Consider the following 18,456-nt stretch of genomic DNA (forward strand, 5'->3'; position numbering starts at 1 on the left):
CTGCTTGCTTCTGCCCTCCATGCCTCCGTCTCCTCATCTGCAAAGTGGGAAGAATGGTAGTTCCCATACCTCCTACGGCCGCTGAGGGGATTGAGTTAATGCACGTAACGTGCTGAGAGCAGAGCCTGCCAGAGCAAGCACTAGAACTGCTGTTTTGCTATTATCGAAGCTCATGGGGTTCAAGCATACCAGCGTTGTTCAGCCCATCAGCTGGCTTGGGTGCTAGTCCCTGCTCTGCCACTCATCAGCTATCTGACCTTGAGATATCATCAAGCTTTCCTACTAGTTTCTTTAGCTTTTCAAGTAGGAGGGTTGTAAAGACCAAAAAAATAAACAAACCAAAACAACAACAAAGCAGGGTGAGGGTGCAGTCTGAGGACTGTATGGTGGCACCATCCTGTATGTCCCTCCTCCCCGCAAAAACAAGTAAATCGACTCCTGGGGTCTGCCCACCGGAGGGTCTACTGGGGCGTGCTGTGTGCCCTGCTGTGGGTTCTCAAGCGGGGCTGGGGGGTGGGCTCCCTCAGACATGCAAGGGCTTCAAGGCAAAGTGGAGCCCGAGGGGAGTCTGAGGATGGGCAGGATTTGGAAGCAAAGCGAGGTGAGGAGGGCACCGCAGAGGGCTACACTGGCAGGGATGGAGGCCGGAGGTGGGCGGGAGGGGCCAGCCCGACCAGGCGCAGAAGCCTCGCCCCTAGGACAGGATGGTGGGCAGAGGGAAGGGGGGAGCAGCCCTTCTGAGCAGGAGTCAGCCCACCCTCTGACCCCTATTCAGGCTGTAGTCACCTGGCTCTCACGAGGGGCCCAGGCCCTGGAGGGGAAGTCCAGGAAGCACAGAGCACCGGGGCCTCCCAGACTCCTCCAAATTCCATGCCTCTGGGAGAGGCTCCACCAGGGCAATTAACCAGCTAAACTCACACACGTGTTCTTGGAGGGTATTATTTTAAAGCAACTCTAACAGGCGTGACCTCCCTGAAAGGGAGAGGGCCAGAGAGAGGCCCAGCTCTATTACCTTCTGACGGCTGACCCCCAACATGGAAGGGACCCTAAGGCATCTCTTCTTAGCCCTAAAAACCAATGATTTCTCCTTGGATCCAAAGGATTACACTGACCCACGTACCCTAACGTTTGAAGGCTCAGGCTGATCCTCCAGCTCTTAATGAATTCATTCAAAGTGAGCCTACTTTGAGGAGGCTGGCCCAGAGGTGTAGAGGTTAAGTTCATGCACACTACTTCAGTGGCCCGGGGTTCGCGGGTTCAGATCCCGGGCATGGACTTACACACTGCTCATCAAGCTGTGCTGTGGTGGTGTCCCACATACAAAACTGGGGAAGACTGGCACAGATGTTAGCTCAGCGACAATCTTCCCCAAGCAACAGATGTTAGCTCAGGGCCAATCTTCCTCACACACACACAAAAACAAAAACAAAGTGAGCCTACTTTGAAGCTTTAAAATCACCAGCCCCTAAACTTCTGCTTCCTGAAGTTAGCCCCTCCTTGCTCAGAACGCCCTACCCCTCCTGGAGAACAGACTCAGGGCCGGTCTGAGAGCGCTCATGGCCCGCCCTGTGGCTGCTGCACGGCAAGGCTTTCTCATCTGTGCTGACCCACGGCTGACCTGGCGGGCCTGGGCCTCCAGCAGTGGGCCCCGCTTTTCTCAGCTGTGGGCCACCTCCAGTTACCTCCAGGCGACTCTCCAGACACAAACTCTCGATCTTGAAAGACATGAACACAAGCCACACAGAGCTTTTCCATAAACACTCAGGGGTGGAAGAACTTCCAGAAAGAAGGTCCTCAGGTAGAACAAAGGCTCTCAGCCCGGTATAAGACACCAAGAAAACACACCTTGGTCTTGGTCTGTAATCTCTGCCCAGTGAGCAGACCTTGGGACCTGAAGACCACCCATGCAGAGGGGAGGCCAGCCCTGCTTCATGGGCATGAATGCCCCTCCCCGACCCTTGCTCCCAGGGGCAGAAAAGCTTTGTCTTGGGGCAGGGCCACTCCTGCTGGAGAATAGTGCACCCTGGGCCAAGCGCCTGCCTCCAGCTGTTACAAGCAGGGGGTCAGGGAGTGAGGACCAGGAGGCAAAGGGCTAAAACCACTTCCAAACAAATGAAGAATTCCTTTTGGAAAAACCTGCAAATACTTGCCTGCTTTTCTTTCCCCTCTCTCTTCCCCAAACAAACAAAATAACCTGGGTCATCTACCCTCCTGGGCTGAGGGTAAGCAGACCACTACAGGGATACTGAGAACTCCATCCAACAGCAGGGTCACACAGAGTGAGATCACAGGAGGCTCCACAGAACAACCAGCGAAGCGACATGCTGAATGTCAAACCAGCTTAGCCGACGAGGAACTGACCTTTGGGGAAGAGAGCACGGGTGCCAACGATCATGCCTGGCTTAGCGCTTCCCTCAACCACGTGGCCTGCGAGTTTAACCATGGCTCTTGTCCTCATGGGGACTGTGGCAGCCAAAAATGCTTAGTGAACCCAGCAAAGTGATGAACTATGTCTGTGCTAATACCTTTGATTCCAGCCCCTCACTGAAGCGTTGGTATTTTAAGCATCCTTTTGATCTACTACAAGTCTCTAATAAGAAACGTCCAATAAACACACCGGGTTTAACTCAGAAATGTTAACAGAAGCCCAGGACTCTGATCCCTTCTGCTTGGCAGAATGCACGAGAAATACATCACATGCAACCTGAGAAGAAGGTGAGGCAGGCCAGGTAGATCAGAGAGGTGCCCTTGAGGCCAACGCTAGCCTTAACTGGATTCAGTCAAGGTCTGGCCCAGCTAATGCCTAGTTATCAGCTCAAACATTTTCCAAAACAGCCTAGTTTCCTGAGGGAGATGGCTGTACCAGTTCCATTTGTTTATACACGGCGAAAGCCGGCTTGTGGAGAGGGCCGTATCGTTTCTGTGCTGGGAGTGTTCCCTGGGGCTCCGACACACCTTCCTCTAGGACCTTCAAGTCCCCCAGGACCTGGGCTGGGCGGGGCAGAAACTCCTAAGAGGAGGTGGCCTTGCCACCGTGGAAGGGGATGGGCAAACCAGTTGGCTCCTCTGCCTCCCTCCAGCCAGCCTGATGGCCTGGGCTTTCAAAACCAGTCTGGCAGGCTGTCAGGCATGGGGTGGGGGCAGTGACTGACAGGCTGGTTATTGGAAAGCTCCCATCATTAGCCCAGGAATGTTGTTTGGTTACCATGGTGACCTTCACTACAAGCAGCCTGACTAAGGCACAAGGAATCTGTTACCTAAAACCAATGCCCCACGGAGCCTGCAGCTTCAGGGACCATGCTTATCAGCGGCCTGTCCCCCTTGACCCCATATTCCTGCCCCTCCCAGGCTGGGCCTCCCAGCTGCCTCCCATACCCAGGATGAGGAGAAAGGACCAGTGAAGGCATCTCCAAGCTTGCACGAGACCTCTTACATTCCTTGGCCTCGCCTGGCTTGGAACCCAGGTCCAAATAGGGAGCCTGCTGCCCCCCTGAGGCCCCCTTCAGGCTGGCCAGGAACAGGCCGGCCAGCACATGTGTCCAGGGCTTAGTCGGAAGCCCTCAGGATTTCAGGAGGCTGTTCAGGGTGTCTGGTTCCTACTATGCCAGGTTCACACTGTTCCTGCGGGGCTGTCACTCTCTGCCTCAGCACGTTTCTGCTTTTTAAACCCAAGCTCCACTAACTAAAGGTCATCCCACAGCACGGAAATCAAGATCCTCTTTGCTTTGCTTTCTAATCCTTGAATTCAGGAGGATTTTCAAAAGTTCAACTCCACGAAAGCTGGGTTTTCCTCCAGGAGTCTTGAGACTGACTGTAGGAACGGTGGCCTCCTGCGCAGCCAAGGGGCTTAACCACCTTTGCACGGGGCTTCCCCGCTCCGCCTCCCTGCCATTACGCATGGGGCGCCCTCCTCCACCTCTCGGCCCTCGGTGCACACTGCTCCCCTCGGGTCCCATGTTGCAGTCTTACACTGTTTGTGGGCCATCTTCCAGACCCCTCCACACTGCTGCCCTTGAACACAACTATAAACCGACTGTGAGACCTTCTCTTGTCTGAGTCTCACAATAGACCTTGGAGGCAGAGGGGCACGAAAGATGTCAGTCTTTTGGCAGATGAGAAAACAGGGTCACAGAAAGGAGGAGCAAGCTCCTGGAGGTGGCACAGGTAAGTGACAGGCACGATCCCATGAGGGCAGGGACTTCACTGTGGCCCTCACATGGGGAAAGGGTCCATTCCATCCACCAGCATCCTCCCGGGCTAGACCTCCTCCACCCAACACAGGCCTGCCAGCCTCTTCCTTCACAAAGGCAGGCTGTGCAGAAAAAAAAGGCTCTCAGAGGCCTCAGCCACCTGGGACAGGCGTTGGGGAGGCACTCGCTGGCAGACGGACCCAGACCTTTAAGTGCCCCAGAACGCAGACTTTGTTGGGGACACTGACGTCAAGGTGAAGGGAATCTGATTTTTTTGTTTTGTTGAAGTGATATTTACTGGACTGGTCATTTAATTAATTGCGGTGGCAACAGCTGGAGCCACACACAGCTTGTCCTCAATGCAGGGAGCAGCTGGAGAAGCAGGATGCAGTTTCAGTTGAAGAGCAATGACATTTTTCAGTGATCCCTGACCGGTAATGGACTCTGTGACATTTCCTGCTAATCCATGGGCTTCTGTACTCTGGGGCTTCATCTGTGGTGAACAGTATTGACTTATTTGCAAAGAGCCATGGTCATATCCTATAGTCACTCCACAGAGCTGTGTGGTAGGTGGATTTTCCACCCACTCCCAACCATAAATATATATATATTTTTTCTTAAGGTGATTGTTTTTTTCTTAAAGTAACGGAAATGTATTCTCTCATAGTTCTGGAGCCCAGAACCCCCTATATTTTTTCCAGTTACTTTTGTAACCTTTTAGGGCCAGCTCAGGCCAAGACAGAGCTCCTTACAGTCACAGAGGTGAGGGTGGCTCAGAGGTAAAGAACCCACCACTGCTTCTCCATCACCTGCTACCGCCTGACAGGCAGACTGTGCAAAGCGAGGCACCCCTGGGGACGGGATGCTCTGATCCCCAAATGCTCTGCAGCCGGCCTCTCTGCAGTGACAGAGGAACAGAAGAACGCTATGGAGGCCTCGGGAGCTGGCACTCACTTTCCTGCCCTGGGTTCTGACCTCAAATGGGTCTCCCTGCTGCCAGCCCACAGCCCTGGCCCGAGAGCTCCTGAGGCCCCTGCAGCGCCTCTGTGGTGTCTGTATGCAGCAGCTCTGTGCCCATGTGGAGGCTACCCATTTAGAAGGCTCTAGCCTGCAGAAGTAGGGGGGACACAGCCAACACAGAGGGGCACAGGTACCCTGCAAACTGACAAACAGCACAATCTGTACCGAGGCTTCTCACTTTTTTTGGGTTTAGGGCCCTTCTGAGGACCTGCCGGAAGCCATGTCCCTGAATACATGCACACAGGAACAAATGCCATAGCTCAGGTCCAGGTGTTCTCGGAGGCCAGGAAGTCCACCCACGGGCCTCCCTGGGAGAGTCACCAACCTCACGGCAAGGCCCACGTCCCCCGCTCCCCTACGAAGACACTTGCCATGAGTGAAGCATTTCCTACTGAAGGCACTTGAGTGAGCCAGGAGGAAAGGGTAGAGAGTAGGGGGAAGCCTCGGGGGCAGAAGACGGCTCCTCACCCAGCCCAAGAACCCGGGAGGATGGAGGAAGAAGATAGGAGGCACCTCCCCTGGGGTGGGGTCGGGGAGCTGAGGGAGAGCCAGAGGGATCCACACACTGGACAAACCCATTCCCGCTGTGCCTCACACAGTGTGGGCTCCAAGCAGATTTTCAAAAAGGGGTGTTAGTCTCCCTACATCAGGCCAGGGGAGATGATTCTGCTAGCAGAAAACATTCAGCCCAGGAGTTAGGACAGGACATTGCGCAGTAAGACCCAGATGCTGGAAAGGGAGGCTCCGTCCCTGGGCACAAGGGTCCAAGGAGGGGCCAAGTGGGCAGTGTGCGAGTCCCCTTCCCTCGCTTCCATTGGGACAGCTCTGCTCCCATCTGTTCACATTCTCAACTTGCATGTGAGATTTCACTTGGAAAAAGGACTTGCTGATAAAACAATGTCTGACACCTAGCCTAGACTCTTCTTTCTTCTGTGATATACTCTGATTCAGGGGCTGGGCGAGGAGCACCCCCCTGCCGCCCTGCAGGATTCTGAGCCTTTCTTCATGACAGCGTCTGTTTCCACGAAGCCTGACAACAGAGTGAACACACGCATACACTCACACACAGGCACACACACACTCTCATACACACACACACATACACACACGCACACACACACGTGGCCAGCAGGTCAGATCCTGCCAGACAGGCGTGAAGATGGAGCTTGGAAGAAAGGTGACTGTTACTGGAAGAGCAGGATCTTTGTCCTTCGTGTATTTTCATAGGCCCTGCTGTACTGCCCTTGGGATTACCCCGACAAGGGAACTAATCCGTTGTCCACACAGCTGTGTTTTAGCCCGCCCTAAACTACCTGCCTTTTAAAGCGAAGTGATTTCAATTTTACTAACCTCTCAAATGCAGGGTGGTGGCCAAGAGTCGGGGCAGAATCTCGAGCACAAGGAACGGGCTATGCGGAGCCGGCCACGCACTGTCTCTGCTCACCCCTGGCTGTGGGCAGCTGGGACCCCCCTGGGCCAGGATGGTGGGAGACGGGTGGTGCCAGGGGTCAGGTGCTGGGGGGTGGACGGTCAGTCTGGACTAGGGTAGCAGCGCTGACCTGCAGGATGAATGCCTGCCCTTGGCCTTATTCCCTGGGGCTCCCTCTCCAGTGGGGACCTTGTGGTTAGCACACTGCCACTCTCAAAGCACCTTTCTTGAGCCTTGGTGATGACAAAGCCATCCCCAGCAGTCCAAGCCCACAGGCAAAGCCACTTGCGGAGCCCTCTGAGGGAGGGCAAAGGCACAGGAAACTGGAGCCTCACCCCAGGGGTCAGCTCTGTCCCTGACGGTCTGGGGATGGACAGAGGGGAAGCCCAGGCTCCCCACGCGAAGGAACCTCCCTGGGCTGGGACAACTGCAGCTTCCCTTCATCTCCCAGCACCACTGCGGCACCCACCAGTTTCCCCAAATTCCCACAAACCTGTTCCCACTGCCAGCACAAGCACCTCCCAGGGTGACCAGGGCCACACTTCTCTGCTGTCTGAAGCAGGACAGCCTTTGGCTGGTTCTAAAGGGTCTCGTTTCAGACCCTGAGGTAGAATGGGGCAAGAGTGCAGGTGCTCAGGGGCCCCCTCATCCTGGGCTCACAGTATCCAGAGAAACAAGGTCTGTTACACCCAAGATCACCCGCCCCAGAGGGGAGGAGGGCAGAAATCAAAAGTCAACCTCCCCCTCGTTCCCTCCCGCAGAGCACCGCACCCTCCTGCCTCAGCTGGCCCAGCAGGGCTCTTGTTCCCCAGTGTCCTGGTTGGGTGGAGCAGGGCCTCTGTGTATAGGTGGGGGCAGGAGGGTCTAGTCTTACCTACTTGCCGTGGCCTGGGCCAAGGATAGAGTGAACCCTGCTCCAAAGAGAGGGGCATGGGGTGACGTGGTAAACAGGGCATATGGAGGAGCTGAGGATGGAGGGAGACAGGACCACCCTGGACTGCCCATGGCCTGCTTGGAGGCAGGATGGCTCACCTGGCCTCCGCCAGCCTAGCGAGTGTTAGAATCCTGTCCTTGGCTGGCTGTGCCAGGGTTAACATTAAGTCACACGAGTTGGTGTGAGACAGTGCAGAGCCCGGGATGGGGTGGGAGCAGCCCAAGCATGTGTATTTGAGCACAGTCTCCTCTGTGGTCTAAGCAGCCCCTGTGGAGCCTGCAGTTGTCATACAGAACTCACCACACACCTCCTGGAGCAGAACACCAGAACCATTCTCCAACCCTATGGGTCCTCACCCTGCCTTGTCTCTCCAGCCAGGGAGTGTGCATGCAGTGGGCACTTAATCAGTGTGTGCTGGCTGGCTACGTGGCAGGGTGGGACGTGCACGGGCACCTGTGTCTGTGGCCTGCCAGCCCCCCAGCCCAGCAGTATCCACAGGGAACTCACTTGAAGTTCTCGGGATACTCCGTGATGGCCATGTTGACGACATCCAGAGCATGCTGGTAGTGTTTCTGGGCGGAGAAGAGGAGTGCCAACAGGTGGAGGGCGTTGGCATCATCCCGGCACATTTTCAGGGCCTCCTGCAGCTGCTCCATGGCGCTGGAGATCTGCCAAAGAAAACTGCCACCTTAGTGACCTTCCCCAAGGCTCACACCTCCCCCCGGACTTCAGTGCCAGGCGCCAGCCATGGAGAGTGCACCAGACTCAAGTGAGACCCCAGGCACTGGGGGGCAGGGCTGGTGCTCTGATGAGAAAGCATACCCCAAACACATGGTCAGAGAGATCTGCTGTCCCAAGTCAGGCCCAGGAAGCCACTGCTGTCCCCACTCTGGAACCAAGAGGAGCAGGTTTACAGGGCAGCATGAAGAATTTGGAAGACACCAGGAAGCACTTCCTAAACTGGAGGAGTGGGGGTTGTCTGGAGAGGCCACCCAGACCACTAGTTACAGACCCAGAGGTGGCCAGGCCAGCCTGTCTGAACGTGTCCCTGTAGTGATGGGGAAAAGTCACCTGATGTGGGGCTGACAGATAAATACCCTTCCTCTCAGAGGCTCACAGTGGCACGAGCCTGGGCTCTGGGGTCAGATGAAGCGTAGATCCCAGCTCTGCGACTCCCTAGCTGGTGCCTTAGGCAAGGTACTTCACCTCCCTGAGCTGCAGAAGGAGGATCATGGCCACCCCATTACAGGGGCTGAGAGCACAAGACGATGTATGAAATGTCCAGCAGAGGACTTACCACACACTTTGAAAACGTGAGTCTCCCTGTCAAGCCCCTCAAAGCCCAGGCAGCTAACAAATAGGTCTCTCCATGTCAGGGCCCCATCTTCCCAGGACCTTGATGAGTCTTTTTTAGAAAATCTTGCTCCTTACCAAACCTCAGACACCAGCCTCCCATGATCCTTAGGGGCCTATGGTGCAGGCCAGCCGGGACCTTGGGTCCCTGGTGTCCCTGGCTCCTGCCTGGTCTCCACCTGGCCTTGGCACGGGCTGTGGGCACTAGTGCCAGGCCCAGAGTCCTCCCACCTTCTTTAGTGGAAAGGTCAAGGAAAGTGAAGGAGGAAGCTAAGGTCAGTGTGGCTGCTGGCTTAGCTCGTCCATGTCTCCCCAAGGCTGCTCCTGCCCTGGTGATTCTCCAGAGCGGACCCCATTATCCTGAGCTGGGTATCAAATCCAAGCTGTCACTGCTCAGGCAGCCATACATGCTCTGGGCAGGATGGGCCAGAGGGTCTCAAAGACCCAGCAGGCCAGGTCTAGCTTACAGTCCACTCAGGGGCCCTCGACCCATGAGGCAACCCAGATCTGGGGTCCCCAAGGAAACTGGGCACCAGGCTCCACTGGCCTGGCTCAGCCATCTCTCTGGGAGGACAGTCGCCACTCATTAGAGGTGGCTGAATAATTAAAGATATTAAAAAATGCATCACCAAAGGTTTATTATGAACTTGATGGCAAGAAAAGCACTGGTTCTTTTACAGAGGGCTAAAAATAAAGTGGTCTCAGGTATCTTTCCGTCCATGTTCCTGGGAGCACCAGAGCAAGGTGAGGCTCCTTGGAGGGAGTGGCAGAGAGGTACCAAGTGCCTCATCCAGGACCAGGAAGTCAGGACCCATGGCATAGTGGGGAGGGGGGCGGGACAGGTGGCCTGGGGGTGGAGGAGGGGTGGGGTGGGTATAAGAGGAGGGGAGAGAAGCAGAGAACGACAGCAGGGCTGCTGGGGAGAAAATGGTGGAGAAGGAGAACTCAGAGAGGGAGACAGAGTGAGTCAGGAACACAGTGACAATAAGGGACAAATCAGGTGAGGGCAGACACAGGCACTGGCACAAGGGTTTGGGCACGGGGTGAGTGGGAAGGGGTCCCAGCGATGAGAATAAGAGTGCAGTGAGGGGAAAAGCCAGGCCGAGGCAGGGCTTGAGGGGAAGGTGAGGCAGGCAGTGACGGGGAGGCAGAGACCCTGGAGGCAGAGAAACAGCTCACTGAATTAACCAAAGATGAGACCACAGGCCAAAGGTTGACAGAGACCAGTAAGACCAACCGCCAGGCCGGTGGATGGCTCTAAGTGCCCTGTCCATACAAGTCGGGGCAGCGAGATCCCTAGAGCCCATAGGTGTCTAACTGGGGCAGGGTGGGGTCTGGGTTCAGTGCTGGTCCGCCAGTCCCCAGTCCCCAAGCTCACGAGCGCCTCTGTCCCTCAGGTTATAAAATGGGGCCAATAGCACCCTCCTCATCAGATGTGGGGCTCATGCAGGCCAGTGCGGGGGTACAGCAGCACCCGTGTTAGCCAGGGCTGCCCATCACCTGGCCATCCCCAGAGGCTGGGGGCTCTGCTGACTTCTCTACAACAGTCTGCAGCCCAGCCTGGTTCCCTGCCGGCACAGGTGAGGAGAGCTGAGCTGTGGGAGTCCAGGCTTATCTGCAGTCCCCAAGCAGTCCCAAGGCCACACTCACTGGGTCAAGGCCACCGAGAGGTCCTGCTTCGGAGGCCGGGTGTGTGCACAGAGCATCAGCCTGAGGGCCGAGGCACACTGTGAAAGCAGAGAGTCTAAAGGGCCTGGGGGCCGGAGCCCTGGCTCTTTTCTGAAAGGCAGACTGCTTGGTGGGCGACTCTCTGGCCTCACTCCCTGGACAGAGCAGTGTCCTCTTGGCACTAACAGCTCAGCTGCTCAGCTTGGGGAAGGAAGGCAAGTCGGCTTGGAGAGCCATGGGTGGTGGTGGTGGTCCCAGTGGGGTGAAGGGGGCAGTAGATGGGAGGCCCCCAACAGATCCTAGAGACCAAGGCTGAGAGTGGTGTCCACAGGGTGAGGGAAAAGCTTTGGGATCACACAGGAACAGTTCCATATGCCTGTCACTCTGCTCCCCACTCGGAGGGGTCACTCATCAACTTCTCGGGAGACTGAAATGTTCTAGAGGGAGTGAGGGCAGAGAATAATCCCTTCCTGTGGACCCACCATGGGCCAAAGCTTTACCACATTATCTGACTTGATCCTTACGAGGTCCTTCCGAAGTGGAGTACAAAGGTGCTCACATAGCAGATAAGGAAATAGAGGCTCAGAGAGGTCAAATCACTTGCAAAGGGCCACACAGCCAGTAAAAGCAGTGGTGCCAGGAGAAATCAGTAGCCCCCAGGAACCTGGAGGATAGGAATTGTGAGGACCCACCTGGCGGATGAGGGCTAGCTGCAGGGAGACATAGAGGATGACCTGCGGGTCGCTGGGCGCCAGCTGCTGGGCTCTGTATGGGGAAAGGGAGTGACAAGTCAGTCACTAATGGTGAGCAACCAGCGAGACCTGGGCCTCCAGCATGCCAGCCCTGTGCTGGGCTGCTGCAGGGCAAAATGTCAGGGATTCTGCCCTGCCCCACCTTAAGGATGCCCAGCCAGGAGACGATGGCTCAGGCAGAGAGCCCATGGGCAGCAGGCTCCGAAAGGGCTGGCTCTGCTGAAGTGGGGGGCCGTTTGGGAGGGTAGGATTTGGGGGTGTGTGCGGGATGCTCCTCACCTCCGGGCAGCTGTTAGCCTGGCTGTGGCCCTGCTCTAGCCTCATATAGAGTCTGCCCTCTCCACCCTAAGACAGAAGGGAACACCTCCCCGAAGGTAGAGAGGCTGGGGATGGCCTCTCTGGGCAAGAAGCCTCGGGAATGAAGAGCTGGCGCTGGGAACTCAGAGGGGGTTGGCCAGGCTGGGAATCGCCCACCTCCCTGGGTTCGGGAACAACCTGCCGCAGAGCAGGGTTGAGCTACATGTTCCCATGAAGCCGGCACAAGGAGTCCAGGGCAGGTCCCTCCCCGGCAGCTTCACCTCAGTGCTCGGAGGGAGCAAGACACACGGGGATCAGAGGGAAGAGCCCTGCACTGGACCAGAGGAGAGAGCAAGGAGGGATGCTCGGGGGCGGGTGCCCAAGGCCGTGGTGGGGAGAGGGGCTCAGCAAGGATGGGTCTGAGGGACGGAGGCTGCTGCTAAGGGAGGGACTTCCTCTGCCTCCTGCCGCCCACCCTCCGCCCTGACCCCTGGGCTGCCAGGAAATCTGTGTGAGGCCTGTGGGTGGTGGGTCCTCACAGCCCTTGGGTGGGGAGGGCCTAGGAGGAGGTGAACACCATTTTTGAGCCCCTGCTACATGCAGGGCACTGTGCAAGGCGCTTATCCTGCTTTATCTCACATAATTATGACAACAATAATCGTTCTTATTCCCATTTTAAAGCCCTGAGCTCAGGAGCAGAGGCTGAGTGTGGGGCGGAGGGCGGCTCCACCAGTGTTGAAGGGCTCAACCCAGCCACCCAACCCCAAAAGCCTGTCCCTGCTTCCCATATGAGCTCTCAGAGCCTCAGTTTCCTGGACAAGAAAAAGGGGTTAGAAACCTGTGCTCTGTCTATACCAGAGGGTCCACTGAGATAAAGCACGTGAATGGGCCACCCAGTGTCTCTGCTGTGACTCGGGTCCTCCTCACCTCTGCAGGGTCTGCAGTGCTTTCCGGTGCAATTCATCTTGCTTGGATTTCAGAGTTGCTGCAGGAGACAGGATGGGGACAGAGCCATGAGGGATGCTGATGGCATGCCGACCCACCTGCCCCATCCCAGGGCACACAAGCTCTGCAGGAAGAGACCCCAGCAGGGCCCTGTCTGGCAAATGCTTGTACTCAAGCAGTTCCAGAGTGATGCCACTCACTGCCCCAGTCACCAGGGGAGGGGGTGGGGTGTCCACCTGGCCCCACCCTCCTGGCTTGTTTCTTGGCACAACAGGTCCTTCTACTTCTTTGCCTTCTTTGCCACCTGGGCCACCGTGACCCTCTGAAAGGCCCCAGCCTTGAGAGAAAGGTTGCCACCTCTGTTCTGGTCATACGCCTCCTTGAGCTTCCTTACCCACAAGGTTGCTGCTTTTTTCTTTTTTTCTTTTTTTCTTTTGCTGAGGAAGACTGGCCCTGAGCTAACATCTGTGCCCATCTTCCTCTACTTTATACATGGGACACCTACCACAGCATGGCTTGCCAAACGGTGCCATGTCCACACCCAGGATCTGAACCAGCGAACCCTGGGACTCCAACGTGGAACGTGTGCACTTAACCACTCTGCCACTGGGCCGGCCCATTCTTCCTCTTTTTTCGTATGTGGGATGCCGCCATAGCATGGCTTAATGAGTGGTGTATAGGTCCATGCCTGGGGTCTGAACCGGTGAAACCCAGGCTGCTGAAGCGGAGTATGTGAACTTAACCACTACACCACCGGGCCGACCCCATTCTTCTTTCTTTAATGAATCTTAAGTGTACAATTCAGGGGATTGAGTACATTTACAATGCTGTGCACCATCACCACTCTCCATCTGCAGAGCTTTCTCACCATCCCAAACAGTGTGCCTGCACCCACTGAACACTATCTCTCCTCCCCCCAGCCTCCCCGGTCACCTCTACTTTCCCCTGAGGCTTCTTGCTTTAACCGGAACCAGGCACCTTTCTGGTAAGCTGAATCCTACTTTAAACGCGGTGGGACAGCGTTCGAGGCCTGAGCTGCACGGTGCACCACCTGGGAAGCTTTCAAACACCTGTTGTCCAGGCTCTAGCCAGCCCAGACCAGTCCTGCTGCAGGAGCAGCAGGAAGGTTGTCAGAGGTGCCAGCACATAAAGCAGCCCTGGCCCGGGGTGTGTGCAGCAGGGCTGAGAATGCAGTCCACAGAGGGTTAAAGGAACAGGAGGACCCTGGCTCAAAGTAGACCCGACTCTGACCAAGGGGCGACAGCTCCCTCTCTTGACCAGTGTGGAGAGACCCCACTGTTCCCTGTTGCAGGCTCATCAATACCCGGAAGAAACAGTGACCATTGTCTCCAAAGAACAGGGAGCTGGCTGCACCAGGACCTCTCACCTCTTCCTCCCCTTTTTGGGCAAGCACCACGTGCTGTCACCACTGGCTGTGCGGAGCCTCTGCAGCCCGCGCCCAGGGCTGGCATCCAGGGAGTGTGGGCGCGGCCAATTTCTATTCCGGGTTTGCTCTGGGTGGGGCCATCACTCCCTTCCCTCAAGCGGCAAAGATACAGAAGCAGAGGGCTGCCTGACCCATGGGGGGACACGCTGCCCAGCGGGCAGGGCTGGGGACAGAATGCCAGGCTCTGGGAGACAGGAGTGGAATCTATCCGCCAAGCACAAGAATTTATTAAACACCTGCTGTGTACCCAGCTCTATGCCATGTGTTGGAGGGGGTTTCAAAGCCCCAGAGGATCAGAGCCAGGCCTAGGGTAAAGGTGAACCAGAATGAAGACGCTGTGGGTCAGGGCTGGTGGCGCGTTACAGACTGCAGGCCCCACAGGGGCTCCCGGAGGCAGAGACCAGCACGGGCTCCGCAGGAGCTGGGCCTGGGCCTGGAGGGTGGGAAGAACTGGGTCCACAAAGAGGGCATGTCTGAGAGCGATGAAGTCTGAGCAAACTGAGCGGGCAAAGTGTATGTGCATGCACACAACTACCCCAGGTTGATGGAGGTCTGTTGGAGGGTGGGCACTGGTGGGACAAGATGCCTGGGAGGCCACTAGGAGGCCTGGGTCACCCCGAGCAGAGGCTCCTCGGCCCTGGCACTCACCGTCGGTGGCTTGCAGGCTGTAGGTGAGCCCCAGCGCCAGGTAGCCCTTGGAGAGGAACTCACCAGCTTCCTCCCCGAGGTCGATGACTATCGTGGCAAAGTGCTCCGCCTCCTCCAGCTGGAAAGAGGAGAGGCAAAGGTCACTGGGGAGGGAAGCTGCTCATAGTCGCCGGCCTAGGACACTCAGAACTGCAATTCCTCATGGGTGGGCAGCATGACCACAGAGGCCAGGTGGCTTGTCCAAGGCCACACAGCCACTGAGTGGGAGGATCAAAGCTGTTTCTTTGACCAGTGACTCCCTGGACCCCTTCCCCCACCGAGGGGCCTTATGTTCAAGGTCACAGGGCACTACCTCTCACAAAGCTTGCCCCAGGATCCCAGCTCCCTAACCTTTCCTCTGCTGAGAGCAGGGACCCAGGACTAGACCAGCCTCTTTCCTCATCTGGCCTCTGGAGGTACCTGTGTCTGTCCCTGCCCAGCTCAGCAGAGACAGGGAAGCTGGGATGGGGGGGCAGGCAGGGCTCTGGGCTTGGGCCTCGGGGACACCACCAACGCCGCAGATTGGGTAGGCTGCCACTCTGGCTCCCTCTGTGAGCTCGCTCCCTGACACAGGGAGCTCAAACTTTTCAGGGGAAAAAGGCCTCGGGCTGTTTTTGTACTGGGAGCAGGAGGGACTGGAAAGGGACCAGCTGGCGTGGGTCATGTGCACACATAGCATCATACACAACACGTGACACTAAGAGAAGGGCACACATAGGGCAGACCTCACGAGCCCTCTGGGGCACCCACAGCAGTCAGGCCTGTTGGGGAGGCAGAGCACAGCTGGGGGCCTCAGCCCTGCCCATCACAGCCCACAGGCCTCCAAGAAATGCCCTCTCCCTCCTACTGAACCCAGGAACGTCATCTGCCCACGTGCCTGGCGTGGCAGTATACTGGTTGTTCATGTCACCAAGCCCAAAGATCGGACGCACACCACAGCAAGGAGGCTGACGCAAGCACACCCAAAGCCCCACTGCCACCCGGATGTCAAGGCCCCTTGTGTGGGGTGTTTCCCCCAGTAGAGGCCCACACAGTCAGCCAACTGGGGAGCCAAATTCAAGCCCAAGTTGGCTTCTGGCACCCAAGCCAGTGTGCCCCTGCCCAGGCCCACCCCACCCAGCATGAGAGGGGCACTCTGTGCATCTGCGGCCTGACCACGGGCTGCAGCTGGGGCACCAGTGGACTCTCCCTCCCTGGAATGTGGAGTTGAGATGCTGAGACAGAGGCCATCAGCCATGGGGAGGCGAGTTGGGCCGAGTCCCCAGTCTGGGCTCAGTGGTGGTGAGCACTGTGCAGGAAAAAGACTGAAGGAGCAGAGAACCGACTGAACAGAAAGGGAAAAAATAAAACCCAAGTACAGGAGAGGCAGAACGGTGAGCTGACAGCCCAAAGAGATGGCAGGAGGGGGCTGCATCCCTCTGTGGCCCGACCACCATCCCTGACAAATGCTGGCCAAGGCAGTCCTCAGGCCCCTCATGGTCGAGCTCAAGCTGCTGGCCTGGGCAGCGGGCCACCTTCAGGTTGGTGGGCTGGTCACTGAAAGGACAAGGGTGTCTGGGGAGCGGGGCCTCTGACACCACAGGCCTGAGGACTTGGGGTTCGGGAGAGGTAGTGGCTCAGGAAACCCCACAGCTGCCTGCTGCCCAGCCTTGGCTGGCTGGCTGGGCCCAAGGCTGCAGATGCTAAAATCCGTCTACTGGAGCACCTGGCCCAGCAGGACTTGGGAGGGCTGTGGGGGCCTGAAGTCAGAGCCAGGGTGAGAGGAAGGAGCTGGAGGACAAGCTCCCACACACAGGCTCCCATCCCGGCTCAGTGCTGACAGCCATGGGGCCTGGAGCAAGTCACTCAGTTTCTGGGCCTCAAAGGTCTTCATCTGCAGAATGGGGAGTTGGAGCCCCTGCTCCCACTGCTCCTCCCTGCAAAGCTCCACTGAGGCTTCCGAAGTACCAGGCTCGGTGCTGGGCCCAGCTTGGGATGCCCAGTGACAAGGGGGCAGGAAACCTGGGTGAACAGGCACAGAATCCCTGTGAGCTGACACAAAGGAGGGTGAGACCCCACAGGATGAGGTGGCTCTTAATTAAGGGTCCCTGTGTGGTGCTGGCAGGGGGTTACGGGAGCTCCAAGAAAGGGGCAGTCGTGTGGCTGGGGCTGTCCAAGAAGACCTCACAGCCGCAGGGGGGACAGGAGGCACCACGGGAGGGCAAGTGAGCAAACAGCACGTGTCCTCCCTCACACCCCACGCTGATGTGGCCCAACTCACACGCCGTCCTTAGGCGTCACCATTCAAACAGGGGCCAGCTTTTTTTATAAACCATCAAGTACAAGTTATAAAAAGAATCCAGAAACCTACACACTCTTCCCATGGCCATGTCCTTCTACTCAGCAAACGCCAGCTTCTACCTCCTGCAACCCATGTAGAAAGGGCGCCAGGAACAAGGCTCAGCAATTACTGGAAAGAGGGAAAAGTTACTCCCCAGTTCATACACGTTATATGCTAGATTAATAGATCTCACCATCTTTTAGCTTTAAAAAGTGAAAACACACATCCTTAGGTTGTCTAACTTGTGGTCCACTCTGATCCCCAGATCAGTAGCCTTCCTTGGCCAGTAATTGCCTGCCTTTGTCTATGTAATTTAAAATGATCTCTATGGATGGAATCAGGATTTGTCTCAAATAAAACTCATAAGGCTTTAATGTACCATTTTCCTACATGGCCAACACTATTTGGATTTCTAATACCTATCACAAAGCAGCTTTCTGCACATGAGTCAGTGCAGTGATTATGAAGGAAAAGAAATATTGTCAATTCTATTAAGTATGACAGTATACAATGCAATAACATACAGTACTACTATACATGGGTGCTCTAGCCACAAAAGGGAAAAATGCTGTCACAGCAAAAATAAAAACACTTCAAAACATGTATGTATTTTAAATATAAAATATTTTTAAAACAAAAAATATATATATATTAAAGGGGCTGGCCCAGTGGCGCAGCGGTTAAGTTCGCATGTTTTGCTTCAGCAGCCCAGGGTTCACCAGTTCGGATCCCAGGTGCAGACACGGCACTGCTTGGCAAGCCATGCTGTGGCAGGCATCCCACATATAAAGTAGAGGCAGATGGGCATGGATGTTAGCTCAGGGCCAGTCTTCCTTAGCAAAAAAAAAAAAAAGAGGAGGATTGGCAGCGGATGTTAGCTCAGGGCTAATCTTCCTCCAAAAAAAAAAAAAAAGCAAGAAAACACTGTATATATAATGCACAGTTCCCCTTCATCCAAGACAAGAGTGGGAATCCTAAAGCCCTTGGGAATGTAGCTTTGCCACCTTGGGTCTAAAGGACTATAATCCCACCAAGTCCAGACTCAGCTCCACACCCATGAATAAGCTCTCCACACAGAGCAGGGCAGCCTAGTAGCTAAGAACACAACTTCTGGGGCCAGATTTCCTAGTCTCAAATCCTGGTTTGGCTACTTAGTAACTGTGACCTTGGGCACGTCACTCCACTTTGCTGTGCCTCAGTTCCCTCCTCTGTAAAATGGGTATAACAAGTGTCTGCCTCATAGGGCTGCTGGGAGGACCGAATGAGAGGAAGACATGGTGAATGCTCAGAGTGGTGTCTGAATAAATGTAAACTATTATTATTACTAGTTGCAATTTTATACCTGTAATTAGTTTAATTTTCCAGAATGTTTTTAAATCTCAGCCTAACAGGTGTGATAAGTGCCATGTGAGTC

At 55.9% G+C, this 18,456-nt stretch overlaps 1 protein-coding gene across 5 annotated transcripts in view; it reads right to left on the reverse strand.

Moving 5' to 3' along the window:
- TTC7A (tetratricopeptide repeat domain 7A) overlaps positions 1-18,456 on the reverse strand; it is a 121,370-nt gene that overhangs the window by 33,485 nt on the left and 69,429 nt on the right. For all 5 annotated transcript variants that reach the window (XM_023619128.2, XM_070235510.1, XM_023619129.2 and 2 more), the window contains 4 exons: positions 14,684-14,801; positions 12,571-12,628; positions 11,287-11,359; positions 8,081-8,241 (listed from right to left, as the gene is read on the reverse strand). In XM_023619128.2, the coding sequence (XP_023474896.1) occupies positions 8,081-8,241; positions 11,287-11,359; positions 12,571-12,628; positions 14,684-14,801 (410 nt within the window). The remainder of the gene's footprint in view (positions 1-8,080; positions 8,242-11,286; positions 11,360-12,570; positions 12,629-14,683; positions 14,802-18,456) is intronic.

This window comes from Equus caballus, chromosome 15, assembly GCF_041296265.1.
Source record: "Equus caballus isolate H_3958 breed thoroughbred chromosome 15, TB-T2T, whole genome shotgun sequence".
In the NCBI taxonomy this organism is placed as follows: Eukaryota; Metazoa; Chordata; class Mammalia; order Perissodactyla; family Equidae; genus Equus; species Equus caballus.